This window comes from Rhinatrema bivittatum, chromosome 1 (genome assembly GCF_901001135.1).
Source record: "Rhinatrema bivittatum chromosome 1, aRhiBiv1.1, whole genome shotgun sequence".
Classification (NCBI taxonomy): domain Eukaryota; kingdom Metazoa; phylum Chordata; class Amphibia; order Gymnophiona; family Rhinatrematidae; genus Rhinatrema; species Rhinatrema bivittatum.
The window spans coordinates 623,033,366-623,052,258 of record NC_042615.1 but is presented as its reverse complement, the minus strand read 5'-3'; the positions used below and the strand labels follow the sequence as shown (position 1 = coordinate 623,052,258).

Here is an 18,893-nt window from a genome sequence, read left to right as displayed (position 1 = left end):
GCTTGTCCAATACCGCCCACGGTGGCCTGCACGGGGCCCTGAGTAGTAGAGCGGCCCCCCCGAGCCACAGGCAGGGTCGTCAGAGTGGGGTTCATGGGCCCTAATTCTTCAATGCATTGGTTCAGGCCCTCCACTGCAGAGACAAGGGCATCCAGGGTCTTTTGCTGGTCCATCAGGCGCTGGACCATTCCAGGAATGGCTTGGCGGGCAGATACCTCCGCCGGGTCCATGGACTTGGCAATCTGTTATGCTCAGGCTTGTGAACCCTTGGGCCGACAGGAGGATGGTATACCTTAGGAGGAAGATCCGTAGGTTCTCCCGTCGGGTGGCGAGGCAGGAACAGAAGACGTGACCAGCTGACCCTCGGCACTGGAGACTGAGGCGACTGTGGAGGCAGACGAAGGGTCATGACGTTGAGGAAAGGAACTGTGTCTTCACAACTGGAAGCCCGCGGTCCCCCCAGGAGGAGCCCGTAGGGACCCGGACTGCTGGGACTTAGGTGGACCTTTGAGAGGTCAAGGAGACGAGCGTTCGGTGCAAGGGCTAACTGGAGCTTCACCCCTGGAAGCCCGCGGTCCCCCGGGGAGGAGCCTGTAGGGACCCGGGCCACTGAGACTTAGGTGGGCCCTTGGAGACGATGGTCAAGAAGAAGTCCAAGGGCAAGTGCCAGAGGGTCGTCACTTGCCAGTCCGAGGTCACACACCAAGGGATCGTTGCTTGCCAGTCCGAAGTCACACACCAGGAATCACCGCTAGCCAATCCGAAGTCAGGAACCAGGAACACCAAGATGAGACAGGAACCAGGAACAAGGATCCAAAGCACAAGAAGACTCACCGAAGCAAACAGACTTAAACAGTGCTACAAGAGACATTGCCAAGTCGAGGAATGAGCACAGGAAGTCTCCTTTTATATTTCCTCTGCTCTGGCTCATAGGGAACAGCTGAGTGTAGTTAAAGGGATCAGGTCCCTTTAAATCTGAGGAGGAGGCATTGCCTCGTGCCTAAGGATGGTGACGGCCATCTTGGATTCCTTCCGCGGAAGGAAACGCTGCTGGACGCCGCGAGGGAGGAGCAGGGACGGCTTCCTCCCTGGTGACCATCACTGGGGCCTGTGCCGAAGCGACGGGCAAGGATCAGGGACCTCCCCTGGAGCTCCTGCAGCGGGTCACCATCGCGGGCATGGTAGGGGACCGTGGTCATGGCCTTCCACGGCCGAGGAACACAACAATACCCCTCTCTTTAGGGCGACTCCCCAGAGGCCTGGGCTTAGACGGATGGTCTCTGTGGAATTGCTCAAGCAAGCCTCGGTCCAAGATGTTGGCCAACGGCTCCCAGGTGTTTTCTTTGGGGCCGAACCCTTCCCACACTAACAGGTATTCCCATTTCTTCCTATGCTTTCTTATGTCCAAGAACTCTCGAACTTCATAGGTAAGGTCATCTTCGGAGGCAATAGGTTGGGGAGTCAGAGGCGTGCTGGAAAGCAATGATAATACCAGAGGTTTCAAGAGGGAAACATGGAACGTGTTGTGTATCTTGAGGGAAGGCAGCAGACGAAGCTGATATGAAACGGCACCAACCTGTCGGATGATGGGAAACGGCCCAATAAATCGCGGGGCCAGTCGCGCTGATGGCAGCTTCAGGCGGATGAACTGTGTGCTCAGCCATACCTTTTGGCCAGGCCTGAGGGGCGAATATGGTCTTCTTCGCTGATCAGCATACCTTTTTGCCGCCTGACTGGCTTTGATCAGTGCACGCCATGTGGAGATCCACAGACAGTGTAACTCGTCTGCAGAGAGTTGGGGAATGGGAATGGGAACTGGCAGCAGAGGGCGTGGCTGTTTACCATACACTATCTGAAATGGCGAAGATCCGATAGCCGTGGAGAGATGAGAATTGAGTGCAAATTCTGCCCAGGGTAGCAGGCTAGCCCAGTCATCCTGTTTCTCGTTGACGTAAATGAGGAGGAACTGCTTTAAGGATTGGTTCGTTCTCTCCGCAAGACCATTGGTCTGTGGGTGGTAAGCAGACGTATAGTCCAGGGTAACGTCGAACTTTTGGCAGAGGGCCCTCCAAAACCTGGCAGTAAATTGAGGCCCTCAATCCGAAAGGATACTTCTTGGTAGGCCATGTAGTCTAAAGATGTGTTGGACGAACAGCTGGGCCAGCTGTGGCGCGGACGGCAATCCTGGGAGTGGCACGAAGTGTGCCATTTTACTAAACCGGTCGACGACCACCCATATGACCGTGTTGCCACTGGATAAAGGCAGATCGATGACGAAATCGGTCGCCAAATGGGTCCATGGTTCTGAGGGTTCAGGTAAAGGCTGAAGCAAGCCTGGAGTCGAACCGGGGATCCTCTTGTGGTGAGCACATGACTGGCAGGACTCTACGTAAGCCCGGACATCTTTGTTGACCTTTGGCCACCAGTAGTATCGGCGCAGGGTCTGTAAGGTCCGGGATTGTCCCGGATGGCTGGAGCAATGGGAGTCGTGAGCCCACGCCAGGACTTGTTTCCGCAGGTGCGGCGGAACCAGAGTTTTCCCAGGAAGGATGGTCGTGGTGGCGGCCAGTAGGACCCGTGATGGCTTGATGATAAAGTGAAAGTCATCAGGGTTCTCGGTGGTCTTAAAGACTCGTGACAAGGCATCCGCCTTGAGATTCTTCTCGGCAGGGCGATAGTGCAGGACAAAGTTAAAACGGGTGAAAAATAACGCTCAACGTGCCTGTCGAGGATTGAGTTGCTGCGCCCGGTGCAGGTACTCAAGGTTTTTATGGTCTGTATAGACCGTAAACTGGTGTTGTGCCCCCTCTAGCCAAGGGCGCAACTCTTCTAAGGCTACCTTTATAGCCAAGAGTTCCTTGTCACCTATGGCGAAGTTCCACTCTGCTGGAGAGAATTGGCGGGAGAGGAAGGCACACGGGCGTAACTTATGACTTTCAGAAGTCTGGCTCAGAACGGCCCCTATGCCTTCTGAGAACGCGTCCACTTCGATGACAAACAGCCGCTGCGGATCCGGATGCCGAAGGCACGGTTGTTGTAGAAACACCTCCTTGAGGCGACGAAAAGCGATCTCTGCTCCCGGAGACCAGTTCTTGGGATCCGCGCCTTTCCGGGTCAGGGCTGTCATTGGGGCAACGATGGACGCATAGTGAGGTATGAATGATCGGTAATAATTAGCAAAACCCAGGAATCGCTGAAGTGCCTTTAATCCGGACGGCTGTGGCCATTCCCGAATGGCCTTCAGCTTCTGGGGGTCCTTACGGAAACCCTCGCTGGAGACGATGTACCTCAGGAAGGGAAGGGACTCCTGCTCAAACAGGCACTTTTCAAGTTTCACATATAGTCTGTTTTCTCGGAGTCGTTGCATAACTTGGACGACGTGCTGACGATGAGTGGCCAGAGAGTCCGAGAATATCAAAATGTCGTCCAGGTACACTACCACACACTGATATAAGAGATCACGGAGTATCTTGTTCATGGTGCTCTGGAACACCGCCGGAGCATTACAGAGCACAAACAGCATCACTAAATACTCATAGTGGCCGTCTCGGGTGTTGAAGGCCGTCTTCCATTCATCACCCTCCTTGATATGGATCAGGTTGTAAGCTCCTCAGAGATCCAACTTGGAGAAGATCCTCGCACCTTGCAGCCGGTCGAAGAGCTCGGAGATGAGGAGCAAGGGGTAATGGTCCTTGACCGTTATAACATTCAGGCCCCGGTAATCAATGCAAGGGCGAAGGCATCCGTCCTTCTTTCTGACGAAGAAGAACCCAGCCCCTGCTGGGGACTTTGATTTCCAAATGAAGCCCCTCTCCAGGTTTTCTTTGATGTACTCTGTCATGGCCTGCATCTCCGCAGGTGAGAGGGCATAGGTGCGCCCCGAGGAGGCTCAGCGCCAGGGAGGAGGTTGATGGCGCAATCGAACAATCAATGAGGAGGAAGTATCTCAGCCTTTTGCTTTGAAAAAATGTCCGCATACGAGGCATAAGGGGTCAGCAGACCCTGAAGACTGGTGGAGGCAATGGAACAGGAGACTAGAGTCACTGTTTGGAGGCAATTGCCGTGACAATTCGGCCCCCAGTGAGATAGTTGCAAAGTTTTCCAGTTGAACTGGGGAGCGTGCTCCTGGAGCCAGGGAAGGCCCAGGACAACCGGATGTATGAAATACTGCAAGACATAGAACGGCACCTGCTCTTGTTGAAGGACCCCAGCCCTCAGCTGGATGTGAACCATGGTGTGAGCCACACATTCCGGAAGAGGTCTCCCTTGGATCGAGGAGATGACCAAAGGAACTTAAAGAAGAACTTGTGGGATCTTTAAGTGTTCCACCAGGCTCTTCATAATGAAATTGCTGCCGGCGCCGGAGTCCACCAGGGCTAACGTGTGGAACTCCCCGTCCGCAGAGGTTAACACCACTGGCAGCGTTAGTGGAGGTGCAGGTGAAGTACGGCCCAGGAAGAGACCTCCTTCAGGTCCTAGGCCCGGGAGTTTCCCGACCGCGTCGGGCATGCGGCTATTTGATGGCCTGCTGCTCCACAGTAAAAACAAAGTCCTTCCTTCATTCGCCGCCAGCGCTCTTGTGGAAAGACTCTCCCACGGCCCAACTCCATGGGCTCCTCGGCGGGTGTTCGAAGGGCTCCTGATGAGCCCTTGGGGGAAGTCGAGGACCTTCTTGCTGCCTTTACTTCTGGAAGGCGAAACCGCATACGACGATCCACTCGATTGGCTAATTCTATCATGCCATTGAGGTCGTCCGGAAGTTCCTTCGCTGCTAGTTCATTCTGAAGGCGTGAGGCTAGCCCTTCCAAGAAGATCCCGTGGAGGCAATCCTCTCTCCAATTTAGCTCTGCGGCTAGGGTGCGGAATTCTGTTGGGTATTCGGCCACTGTCCGAGTACCCTGTCGCAACCAGAGCAATTCCGAGACAGCAGTGGGTTTACGGACAGGCTCATCAAATATCTGTCGGAAAGCGGACAGAAAATGATTCAAGTTTCCAAACACTGGGTCTCCTCTTTCCCATAGGTGAGAGGCCCAGATCAAGGGCTTTCCATCGAGCAGGTAATGGACTTCTCCTCCAAGAACTTATCCAATCCTTTTTTAAACACAGCTATACTAACTGCACTAACCATATCCTCTGGCAACAAATTCCAGAGTTTAAAAGGTTTAATTGCTACAGTTAGTATTGGTCCTTTCCATTTCTCCTTTTGAATTACTGCACAGAACACAGAGGGTATGACTTATTTGTGTCTGGTGTTTGGGAAGCATGATTCTTGCTTTCAAAAGTGATGCATCCTGCAGATTCTGGAACTCTGATATCTCCACCTCAAAATTATTTTCCGGTCCCTCTACAGAAAGTCCCCAGTTCATCCCAGAGTCGGCTGAGGATGCTGCGGAGGCTGTGGTAGTTGTGAATGAAAGTTTATGACGCCAGATCCCAACTCTGCTTCCGATTAAGCTGGAAACTCAAAAAGGAAAGAGGACGAGGAAACACATGCAGCTCCTAACAGCTAAGTATATTATTTTACACTGTGATATTTTTGTTCTTCATAAACTCATCCTCAGTCGCTCTAGTCAAGACCACGTCCTCTGAAAGCATATTCCATATTTTACACTCTCATTGTAAGAAACCTCTTAGAAGCTATACTTTTGTTTTGCTTGCGGTTTTAGGGACAATAATTTTCTTGCAATATCCATATATGACAATATAATCATTTCCTCCAAATCATTTCCTCTTAAGAAAAAGAGGCCTACTGTGAGGTATATGCATAATGGAAATGTTTAAATAACTGAAAAATGTTTTGGTAAATTGAACTCCTATGTTTTTAATTTGGTTGCTATAGTGAAAAGAAGTTGAATTATATATGTATAAGGATAAAAGATACACCTCAACCAAATTGACAAAAAAATGGTGCTTTTTTCTATGAAGAAAAAGTTGATGAGTCAGAACACTTACCAAATCCTTAGCATTCAGAGATACATCATCCCACCAGGGAGAGACAAAGTCATAGTCGCAGTTCAGAATTCTCTTAAACATGTACTGGTCTCCTCTTTCATCATAGAAAGGTTCAAATCCACAGAGCCTGAGAAAATAGGAAGATTGGTTAAATGGATATTCTTGCAGGCTACTTGGAATTATTTTTTGTCAAGCAGGGAGCGGTAAGCAAGATTGGATTAGACCTGAATCCTTTCTAAATAAACTGATCAGCAGGTAAATTTTGATGCAACTTGGATTGGTGTTTAGTTGAAGAGAAACTAGATGCACCTAATTCTCCTACAGCTTCTGGCAAGGGAATTTAGTTTTCCTTCCTTTATTTCCAGAACCAGCGTCTACTCACACTAGTGAAACAACATGCGGGTCTAATCTACCCTTTGATTAAAAATTCTATCACTATTGCATTGTCAAAAGATTCTGCTATGGAAAGAGAAAGACATTTTGTTATCCCTACTTTTAAAATAGATTTTTAGACCTTAGAAAGATGGCTCCAATATTGTGACACACTTATGATGGAATACTGTGTATTTAACCTAGAAATGCAGTGCTGTAGCTATGGAAAAATAAAATAGGCTTAAACAATTCTATGAAAATTTAAAACCCAGCAGATTGCTATCTAGCGCAGACTTTTTAATGATTTAGGTAATGGATATACCATATTGACACAGAGTAGATTGTCTATCTTGAATGACTTTGTATTTGTTAATTATATTGTTGCCGATTCTTATTTGTATAAGAATAAATAAATAACCTGTAAAAATTTAAAAAATGTGAATTAAACATGTGTATCCCTAAAGCTCACTAAAATAGACAACAAATAGCATCATAAAATCAACAATCCTATAAAAGCCCCCAACGACACCAGACTGTATCACATTGCTGTGCTTTCTGCTTTCTGCTACCTGCTGTGCTAGTGTGCAGATGTCTCCCTGAATGCTGGCTTTGCTGTTTCTCCCTGCAGATGTGTTTTCTGAATTGCTGTTTCCTGCCTTCTACGGATGTTAGCCCCGCCCCCTCTGGCATCACTAGTTCCCCCCCTACTAGAAGTCCGCAGTGATGCCAGAGGTGCCATGCACAAAAGGAGCACAACTAAGGAGCATGCTCTTTTGTGTGCTCCTTTGTGTGCACCTTTGTGTCGCTATATTTTTATTATTTGATTTTACCATACCGTTTCTCATTTTTGCAGGCTTTCAACCTTTGGAGCCAGTTGGCTATGATGTGCTGGAATTTTTATGCACGCTCTCATTTTATTACTCTCCTTTCACTGATACCCCCTCTAGCCCTGTGTTTACTCAGCTTTTTCAATAAGTGCCTTTCTCTTAGGGGTAGATTTTCAAATAGCGCGATTTGGCATACTTTTGTTGGCGCATCAGGCGCCAACAAAAGTACGCTGGATTTTAGTAGATACGCGCGTAGCCGCACGTATCCGCTAAAATCCGGGATCGGCGCACGCAAGGCTATCGATTCCGTATAGCCGGCGTGCGCCGAGCCGCGCAGCCTACCTCCGTTCCCTCCCCTCACCTTCCCCTCCCTTCCCCTACCTAACCCACCCGCCCGGCCCTGTCTAAACCCCCCCCTTACCTTTGTCGGGGGATTTACGCCTCCCGGAGGGAGATGTAAATCCCCGCGCGCCAGCGGGCCGCTAGTGCGCCGGGATGCAACCTGGGGGCGGGTCCGGAGGGCGCGGCCACGCCCTCGGGCCCGCCCCCAAAACGCTCCCGACACGCCCCGAAAACGCCGCGCGGATCGGGCCCGCCCTCCGACACGCCCCCCTCTGAAAACCCAGGGACTTACGCGAGTCCCGGGGCTCTGCGCGCGCCGGTAGGCCTATGTAAAATAGGCGCACCGGCGGGCAGGGCCCTGCTCGCCTAAATCCGCCCGGATTTAGGCGGATTTAGGCGAGCAGGGCTCTTAAAATCTGCCCCACAGTCTCTCTACCCCTATCATTTCATGGAACGGCCACTACGAGCCTCTCCTTAGTTACAGGCCTGCTTTATGCCTCAATACTTCTTATCAATCATACAATATCCCTACTGATTGCACTTTAAAGTCAGGCAGGCCATGCTAGTCCCTGACTAACCTCTTCCTGATTTTAGTGAATGGTCAGACAATTTGTAAGAAAATCTCTGCTTTATTAAATCTACTTAAAGATTGGAAACCCAGACTTGCTATGCATAACGGAATCATGGCTAACACTGTGAGACTCAATCTGGTGAACCAGCTATGCTGCACCCTGGATAAATGGTGTTCTGTAACCTGCGTGTCAAGCGAAGACGCAGTGGCCTGCTTATTGTAGCCACACTCTCTTTGCAGTCACATATTGCAAAATCTGTGAACAATCAATCTCTGGAATTTCTTTATCTAGTGTCATCTTTGAAATGGAGTGTCGGTTTGATATATGCTCCTCCAGGATTCTTTCCTACTCATTTGTCATCGTTTGTTGATTCTCTCTTAGCAATCAAGGCTGATGCAAAGAATGCCATTATTTTAGGTGATTTTAATGTTCACCTTGATTCTTGCCCACTCACTGAGGTTTCCTCAGATTTTCTCACCATCATGGATGCTTTGGGGTGGAGCCAGCTAGTCCACACCCCCACACATAAATTGGAGCACACGCTTGACCTAATTTTAGTACAGAGGGATTGGATCCTTTCTCAGTTTTCCAAAGTGGTCTGTTCTGTGGTCCCTTGGACTGATCACTTCTTACTCTCATGTTTTCTCACACACTTAGGCTTGCTCATGCATGAGCTACTCCCGACCAAAACTACTTTGAGTCAGCCACCTATCAATCCTGATGAATTTGTGTGCCAGGTGGATTCCTAGTTTCCCTAATCCACCAGCACAGGAGGTTGATAGCTTAATCAACTATTGGACGGATTCACTGCAAACTGCCTTGGACAGTTTTGCACCAAGAAACCTATACTGGTTCACAGACAAAAATCTGCCCCTTGGGATTCTCATTCTTTTAAAGAGATGAAATGTAGACTCTGAGCCGCTGAGTGGCACTGGAGAAAAAATAAGTCAGATTCTACTCACCTGCTCTATCTTTCTCAATGGTCCACTTACAAAGAGGTAAATAACCAATCAAAATGCTCATGGTACACCACACAGATCACAGCTGCCGCTTCTTACCCACATGAGCTATTCAGAATAGTAAATTCTTTAGTTACTCCACCCATTTATAGTTCTTTGACCACTACCCATTCAGGAACCCAGCAGTTCTCCCACACTTCCTTCAATCTCTTCCTCATGGGGTGCTTTCTCCCTTGCCTCATCTGTGGAGGTATCTCTCATCCTAAATCGATTCAAGGATAGTTTCTGTGTCTTGAACTCCAGTTTGACTGCTTTGCTTAAAGTACAGAATACTGAAGAAAGCCCTGTCATCAGCTCTCTTATCAATGCCTCCCTCTCTGAAGGTGTGGTTCTTCAAAAGCTAAAAACAGCAGTGGTGTGTCCACTACTAAAATAAACCTGGCTTGGATCCCCTTGATTTAGGGAATTTCTGGCCTATTTTCTCCCTCCCGATTTTAGCTAAGATCACTGAAAAAATTGTTTACAATCAACTACAGGAATATTTGGATACTAATAACTTCCTTGATAGTTCTCTGTTTGATTTTAGGCCTCAGCACAATACTGAAACACTGTTAGTATCTGTGTTCAACACCATCTGCTTAGGCTTTGATTCTGGTTCTCAGTACTTCCTGTCCTGCTTGATTTATCCTCTACTTTTGACAGCATAAACCATTGCTCCATGTAATTTTTTGTAATGTTTAATTTGTTTGTGTTTTGCTCTCTTAGATATTTTGTTGATTGTTTGTATTTTGGCAATTTTATTATGTGTGCTTATTGTTATCCACTAAGATTTACATATTTATGCCTACACATTTTGTTAAATAAAAAAATATACCCAGTAGATTTTGAACAACAAATTAGTCTTCAGTCAACCTTCTTAATAAAGTTGATTACCATGAGACTCCCTATTTTATACTTTACAGTTTCTGCATTGAATCATAACATCTGAGCCACTTCTGACTGGCCCAAAATGGCTAGGATTAGATCTGAGCATCCTTAGAATTTAGGAAAATCTGAGCCAACTTGATTTCTGCTTTTGACCCAACTTATCAGTCAAGTTTGTAATCACTCATGGATAACTTTTTATGTAAATTATTTTACAACGGCTTGCTTTTTTCTGTGTTTGCTAACAGTGGTAGACACCATGAGAACAAGTGTGCGGTTCTTGCTTACACTAGTCATCTCATAAGATTGTATAACCAACGGTAAAAGAATATTACATGCTGCAGTAGTGTAAAGGTCTGTATTTTATTTACTATTATTTACTATCCACTAATGATCACTGAATGACGAGCCCCCTCTAGTGGTAAATACAAAAAACACAAATAAGGAAAGAGAACAGCTTTTGCAGCTTGTCTAATAGAAGGATCTCTAGATGGCTGATCAGTAGAACTGTTGCGTCTTAACAAGTCAGTTGCTGATTCTCATTTCTGCTGAGACATTCCCTCACAGTTGTACCCAAATGTGGATTTACATTACTAGATCTTTCAGATTCTTTCTGGGGGCCCTGAAGTTCAGTAAGTAAATCTGTGTACGGACCTAGAGCAGGGTCTACATATGAATACTGTTCCCGTGGGGACAAAGACTTTGCATACTGCAGGTTCTGCACCAATTTTCTGTACTTTCACTTTGAAACACTTTCTACTTTATAGCCCCAGACATTTGCACCTGCTTATTATGCAGATACTTTTTTCATGGAAAATGATGCACATAGATTTGAAAATGCAATCTATATGTATTATTTTCACTTCCCAATCCAAAAAATACCCCCAGGAAAACCTCCTCTAAATGAAGCTAAATGTCTGCAGGTTGTTGAACACCATTCATATTTCTAGCACCGTTGAGGACGGAAAATTTTCAGATAGCCAATTTATCATCATCATTAACATTTATTTATTTCACTCTTTTCCAAGTAGAGAGTTCAAAATGTGTTATTGCTTAAAATCACAGTTTTACAAAATGGCAAAGGCACAAAGTCAGAGATTACTGTTATGACCGTCGGTCTCAGACGGCTGTGATCCCTCTTACATCATATGCTGCCGCCCTCTCCTTTTTGGGTGAACTTGCGGCTGTGCCTAGCCACTTCCGACGCACATCGCCTTGTCCCGGATCTCCTCATGGCGGCAGGGACACTGCTGATCTCCATGTCTCCTCTGGGCCTTCCTAGGTGCGCGTGCTACTCGGCCCACCTTTAAGGATGCTAGGGGCGTCTCCTCCTGATGACATCACTAGCCCTGGACTCTTAAGCACCACCCGGGCATGGCTCTAATCGACTTGGCAACAAATTTCCTCATTGCTGATTCCTGCTGCAGTCTCCTCAGACCTGTGGTTCTCATTTCCTGTACTTCCTGGCGTGAGACACTCTTTGAGTACCCGCTCCTCGGGGGCTCGCTCCTATCTCTGGCTTCCCGCTCCTCGGGAAGGCCCTGCACCTCCGAAGCCCTGTCTGCCAGCTTCCCCTGCTCCTCGGGGTTGCTCCTGGAACTACACTGCTTCTTGGAGACTCAGCATTGGTGTACCCCGCTCCGCAGGCCATTGCCTTTCTCCTTCAGTGACTGTGCCACGCTCCCCTGCTCCTCGGGGCAGTGCCTTGTGTTCTTCAGTAACTGTGCCACGCTTTCTCACTCCTTGGGGCAGCGCCCTGATTCACTTCAGAGACTGTGCTCACTTCCCCACTCCTCTGGGTAGTGTTTACATGCATTGCCAGAGACTCCATTTGGCTTCCCCGCTCCTCAGGTAAGTCTACATCATCTCTCCTGTGCCGGCTCTCCACGTGGCTCCGCCCCTTGAGGTTGTTCCCTTGGCACTCCTCCATACTCTGCCTCACACTCCCCGCTCCTCGGGGCCTTCTCTGTGCTCACCTCAGTGAGTTCCTGCTCTGGCACTTGCACTCACATCCCAGCCTCTCTCTCTCTCCGAATCCTCTCTGGGCTGTGTCACCTGCTGCTACAGACCTCGCCTCCCGACAGTGAGGCCCAGTGGGGCTCCTCTCCATGGGTGGTACAAACTCTCACCTCGGACCAAGGCCCACTAACCCACAGATCCTAACAATTACAATCATAGTTCAAATAGGATTAGCGGCATAGGTCTAATTACAATCAATACGTTGGATCAATATAAAAGTTAAATTGTTACGATAAGACAAAAGTAATATTAAAGCTCAACTTGAGAAGCAGGTAGAAGGAGTAGCAACATTTTAGATCAAACTAAATGTGAAGAGCAGGTATAGCATCATAACAAGTTGGTATTTACAGGGTCAGATGTTTATGCATGTATATAGCTATTTATCCATGTAAATGGTTTTATTTGATTTGATTTTTATATTCCATATCTACAAATGAAATGTGAACAAACTGACTTACAAAGGATGAAAATAGATGACGCTGTCCTCCCAGTGTTAAGTTGGTTTGTGTTTGTATGCTGAAGGTCAGCAATGAAATAAGTGACGAATCCCTTTTGGCAGCCAGCTGTAACTACAGCACTTGAGATATAACATTCACAGCTTAACAAATAATGGGTCTCCTTTTAGATGATCAAGAAGCCAGCTTGCCTTTAGAATGAGGCTTCAAAAATATGTCCTTGTGATCCCATTGGTCATCCAGGTATTCAGGATATCCACAATGAATATGCATAAACAAAGAGGGGTAGATTTTATAAATTTGCGCAGACACGTACTTTTGTTCGCGCACCAGGCGCGAACAAGAGTACGCGGGATTTCAATAGATACGCGCGTAGCCGCACGTATCCACTAAAATCCGGGGTCGGCGCACGCAAGGCTGTCCAAAATCGGCAGCCTGCGCACGCCGAGCTGCGCAGCCTGCCTCCTTTCCCTCCGAGGCCGCTCCGAAAATCAGAGCGGCCTGGGAGGGAACTTTCCTTCGGCCTCCCCCCACCTTCCCCTCCCTTCCCTTACCTAACCCACCCCCCCCCCAGCCCTATCTAAACCCCCCCTACCTTTGTTGTACAAGTTACGCCTGCTCGAAGCAGGCGTAACTTGCGTGTGTTGGGCCGGCCGCCGGCACGTCAGGGTCCGGTCCGGGGGCTGGTCCGGAAGCCGTGGCCGATGACGCGCCGGCTGCGACACGCCCCCAAAATGTCCCCCGGAATGCCGCCGATGACGTGCCGGCCGCGACATGTCCCCCAGAACGCCCCTCCAGGAAAGCCCCGGGACTTACACGCGTCCCGGGGCTTGCGCGCACCGCCGAGCCTACTCAACATAGGCTTGGCGCGCGCAGGGGGAGTTTGGGCCAGGTTTTCAGGGGGTACGCGAGTATCTTACGTGCTTACCCCTTTGAAAATCTGGCCCAATCTGCATGTAAATATATCTCATTTATTTATTTGTTTGTTGGGAGCAGCTAATATTTAATGCTAAAAAATGCAGAGACATGCATTTGGACAGCAAAAACTCAAAAGAGCGGCACAATTTATGTGGTGAAATTCTTCTGTGCATGAAATAACGAGATCGGGGATGATTGATTCTGATCTCAAGGTATCCGTATAGGGGAGATAAGGAGATGGTAAAAGCCAGAAAGATGCTTAGGTGTTTAGGGAGAGGAATAATCATCAGAAGAAAGGAGGTGATATTGCCCATGTTTAAATCCTTGGTGATACCTCATTTGGAATACTGTGTATAGTTCTGGAATTAGTATCTTCAAAAAGATATAAACAGGATGGTCAGTCCAGAGGGTGACTACTAAAATGGTCAGTGGTCTTTGTTATAAAGCATATGGGGAGATATGATAGAGACATTTAAATACTTTAGAGGTATCAATACACAAGAGGTGGATCTCTTTCAATGAAAGGAGACTTTGAAATGAGGGGCTCATGAGATGGGGTGAATGGGGGTAGACTGAAGAGTAATCATAGGAAATATTTCTTTACAGAAAGAATGGGAGGTGGATGCATGGAACAGCTTCTCAGTGGATGTGGTAGAAACAAGAAAAGGGAGTGATAGGGATTGTAGAACTGAGTAGTTGTGAGGATGGGGCACATGGTCTTTTTCTGCTGACATGTTTCTATGTTTCTATATATTTATTTCACAACTTTTTGAACTATTGCTCATGCAACAGTTACATTAGTTTAAGATCATTTAGGTGCAACAGAATAGGGTAATTAGGTAAGATGAAGGGTAAAAAAAAAGAGAGAACTGAGTAAATAGAAAAGGTAAATATTGGGGAACAGTAATAAATAGGAGGAACATAAGTTTGTAGGTGGTGAGAGAAAATTGAGGTACAATGACATAGGTCAACAGTTGGGTGCAATAATGAATTGGAGAGAACAAAGTATGAACAGAAGCATAAGTAAATACTAAGGTACACTGATATATACATATATATGTACAGCAATGAAGGTGTTCTGGGAGGCAGTTCTAGAGGGTGGGGACTGATCCCGAGAAAGCAAGCTGTGAGGTGTTCATATTTATGGTTTTCATTAAAAGCATAGTTGTAAAAGTTCCTAGGGAGAATTATAAAGGCCTCGCAGGTATATAATGATGCAATCGTACCTTTAGGTATTCTGGACCATTCCTTCTCAGGGCCTTGAAAGCTAAGATCAGGGCTTTGAATTTGGTCCTGCAGGGGACAGTAAGCCAGTATAGTTTATACAGAACATGTATGATATAAACACATTTATTACAGCCCTCTAGTACTTGAGTTGCAGTGGTGTGGATGAGCTGAAATTTGTGCATCTCTTTTGAGATCAGACCATTTTATGATACATTACAATATGTTATCATGGCATGAACCACTGTGGTCAGAGTCTTTTCAGGTGGCATGGGTGGAAGGGGCAGTTTTTGAAAGTTGACTGGATCAGGAGCCACAAGGTCACTATCGAGTGGCAGAAAACCAAGGCCTTTGACCTGTGATTTTAGAGATAGTTCATGATTTCCAAATAGAAATGTGATTTTGGAAATCTGTTCCCCTCTGTATAGAACCAAGAGAATTTCAGTTTGTTTCAGTTTAATGGAGCTTATTGTTTTTTCTTGAATGGCTATGAGGCAAGAAGTTAATTTCCTCATTGTTGTTGGCTGGTCTGGATCCACTGGTAGAAGAAGCTGGATATAGTTTGTGTAGATGTAGAATTTTAGGTCAAAGGATCTAATCAACTGCTCTAATGGCTTAAGGTAAATGTTGAATAGCATGGGAAAGAGAATAGATACTTGACAAGATCCAAGGTGGCAATAAGGAGCCTGCAAATTGTCCTGAATATAGTCTGTCCAATAGAAAGGATTCAGATGTGGTTATCACAGTGCCAGACTCTGTGAGCCATGAGAGGAAGCTGACATGATCTACTGTGTTTAATTCAACTGAGAAGTCTAGCAATGCAAGAACAGAGGCTCAGCCCTTGTCATGAATTCTATGGAGATCATCTAGCAGGGAGGTGAGAACTGTTTCACGTGTTAAGCGAATGTGATAACCACTACACTACAGAAACTGAGGCTGGAAAAAAAGCAAAAGAAAAATGAAACCTATCTGGTTCTCAAAGGAGGTGGCTGACAAAATTAAAGCTAAAAGAACAGCATTCAAGAAATATAAAAGATCCCAAAGGGAGGAGCACAAAGAAGAATATTTGATTCAACTGAGGGAGACGAAGAAATTAATCAAGTTGGCAAAAAGTCAAGCGGAAGAGAGGATTGCCAAGGAGATAAAAAATGGTGACAAAACATTTTTCAGATACATCAGCGAAAAGAGAAAAGTCCAAAGTGGTATAGTGAAATTGAAAGGTGGAAATGATCAATGTGTGGAGAGAGATGAAGAAATGGCAGAAATATTAAACAAATACTTCAGCTCTGTGTTCACTAAAGAAGACCCTGGAGAAGGACCATCTCTACACAACAAGAAACTGGAGGGAAGTGGAATAGATGAAAATCCTTTTACAGTAGAAAATGTATGGGAAGAGCTAAAGAATCTGAAAGTGGACAAAGCCATGGGGCCTGATGGGATTCATCCAAGGATACTGAGGGAGCTCAGAGATGTGCTGGCGGGTCCGCTGTGCTACCTGTTCAATAGATCCCTAGAAACGGGAGTGGTGCCGAGTGATTGGAGAAGAGCGGTGGTGGTCCCGCTTCACAAGAGTGGGAACAGAGAGGAGGCTGGTAACTACAGACCGGTTAGCCTCACTTCGGTGGTGGGAAAAGTAATGGAGTCACTGTTGAAAGAGAGAATAGTGAACTATCTACTGTCCGGAGAATTGATGGACCAGAGGCAGCATGGATTCACCAGAGGAAGATCCTGTCAGACAAATCTGATTGACTTTTTTGACTGGGTAACCAAGGAATTGGATCAAGGAAGAGCGCTCAATGTCATCTACTTGGATTTCAGCAAAGCTTTTGATACGGTTCCGCACAGGAGACTGGTGAATAAAACGAGAAGCTTAGGAGTGAGTGCCGAGGTGGTGACCCGGATTGAAAACTGGTTGAAGGACAGAAGACAATGCGTGATGGTAAATGGAACTTTCTCTGAAGAGAGAGCGGTTTTAAGTGGTGTACCGCAAGGATCGGTGTTGGGACCGGTCCTGTTCAATATCTTTGTGAGCGACATTGCGGACGGGATTGAAGGTAAGGTTTGTCTTTTTGCGGATGACACTAAGATCTGCAACAGAGTGGACACGCCGGAAGGAGTGGAGAGAATGAGACGGGATTTAAGGAAACTGGAAGAGTGGTCAAAGATATGGCAGCTGAGATTCAATGCCAAGAAGTGCAAAGTCATGCATATGGGGAGTGGAAATCCGAATGAACTGTATTCGATGGGGGGGGAAAGGCTGATGTGCACAGAGCAGGAGAGAGACCTTGGGGTGATAGTGTCTAATGATATGAAGTCTGCGAAACAATGCGACAAGGCGAAAGCAAAAGCCAGAAGAATGCTGGGATGCATAGAGAGAGGAATATAGAGTAAGAAAAGGGAAGTGATTATCCCCTTGTACAGGTCCTTGGTGAGGTCTCACCTGGAGTACTGTGTTCAGTTCTGGAGACCGTATCTACAAAGAGACAAGGACAAGATGGAAGCGGTACAGAGAAGGGCGACCAGGAAGGTGGAGGGTCTTCATCGGATGACATACGAGGAGAGATTGAAGAATCTAAATATGTACTCCCTGGAGGAAAGGAGGAGCAGGGGTGATATGATTCAGACTTTCAGATACTTGAAAAACTTTAATGATCCAAAGACAACGACAAACCTTTTCCGTCGGAAAAAAATCAGCAGAACCAGAGGTCACGAGCTGAGGCTCCAGGGAGGAAGACTAAGAACCAATGTCAGGAAGTATTTCTTCACGGAAAGGGTGGTGGATGCCTGGAATGCCCTTCCGGAGGAAGTGGTGAAGTCTAAAACTGTGAACGACTTCAAAGTGGCGTGGGATAAACACTGTGGATCCATCAAGTCTAGAGGGCGTGAATAAATTGGAGGCAGCAAAACACTGCACGGAGCAGCAGTAGCCACAGAGGCATTTAAACACTGCACGGAGTGGCAGTAGCCACAGAGGCATTCACGGAGCGGGATGCCAGTGGCCAGTAGTTAGTGTTCCACCTTCACGGAGCGGAAGGATGGAGGGCTGCTATCTCCAAAAAAAAAAAAAATAAATAAACAAACAAAAAAATAAAAACAGGGGTGGGTAAGAGTATGGAGCAAGGGTGTGGCCTGCTTGTTACAGCAGTTGCTACCCCTAATTGAGCTGGATGTCACTTGGATGCAGATACGGCGCTGCTCTCTAAGTTGGTGGTGGGGTGGAGGGGAATTAGGGCTGGAGGGTACTGGAAGCCAATAGTAACAGGTGGGAGAGAGAAAAAGGGGGGGAAAAATGGATAAAGTGCGTAGTTTGCTGGGCAGACTAGATGGGCCGTTTGGTCTTCTTCTGCCGTCATTTCTATGTTTCTATGTTTCAGTGCCATATGCAAGTCAGAAACTGAGTTGGCATGCATATCCATTGCAGATATCCTGAAAAGCCAATTGGCTGTAAGCTCATGGGTACAGCTGTAGATGGGACGCACTGCTCTAGAACAGATGGTTGTTGGTTCTAGTCCCTGCTAAGATGTTTCCTCAAAACTGTATCTCTACTTCTATTGTCTCAAGATTATCACCTCATCCTCTACAACTGTAGCATGTCATCTATGCAACTTCCTGCAGAAATATCTTAACGTGATAAACACACAGTAATCCATTGTCACCCCCCCCCCCCCCTTGTTAAGACATGGGTCAGCTCCGTGAGCCACCACACTAACTCTAGGTTCAGTAGGGCCTCCCTCCGTGGTAAGGATGCTGCTGGTTTATGCATGCTGCTGGGAGCAGCACACAGTGCTCATTTTCCATCTTCTTCCTGCTCCTCTCCAGCCTTCTCTATGTGCACGCACGCAGTGTGCTTCAGGACTCAAAAGGCCTGTGGCAGGAAAAGTCCCTTTGGCACCCTTTGATGCCACCTGCACTACTTAAGGTGCCTCCGAACCTGGCAACAGTGTCTCAGCAAAGGGTCTCCTGCCTTGAAGTGCATGTACCCTAGCATTCCCAGTTCCTGTGTACCTGATTCTTGTCCAGCCCTGTCTTCCAGCCTTGCCTTGTCCAGTCTTGCTGTCCAGCCTTGTCTTCTCCAGTTTTCTTCATCTAGCCCTCCTTGTCCAGCCTTGTCTTGTCCTGTCCAACTTGTCCAGAGTCTTCAGTGTGTCTTCGTCTACCCCTGGCCTGATTCTCTGGATCTTGACTTCTTGTTTGGACCTGACCATGATTGCCTGCCACCTAGACCTGACTCCTTGCCTGGACCTGAACATTCTTGATAGCCGTATGTCCCTACCTTGGCCTGTCTCTGACTCCATCAGTCTGCTGTATGCCCTGACCCCAGTGTGCCTT

General features: G+C 47.1%; 1 protein-coding gene across 2 annotated transcripts in view; it reads right to left on the bottom strand.

Annotated features, from left to right (window-relative positions):
• CAMK4 (calcium/calmodulin dependent protein kinase IV) overlaps positions 1 to 18,893 on the bottom strand; it is a 618,142-nt gene that overhangs the window by 33,459 nt on the left and 565,790 nt on the right. For both annotated transcript variants that reach the window (XM_029571711.1, XM_029571716.1), the window contains one exon: positions 5,953 to 6,079. In XM_029571711.1, the coding sequence (XP_029427571.1) occupies positions 5,953 to 6,079 (127 nt within the window). The remainder of the gene's footprint in view (positions 1 to 5,952; positions 6,080 to 18,893) is intronic.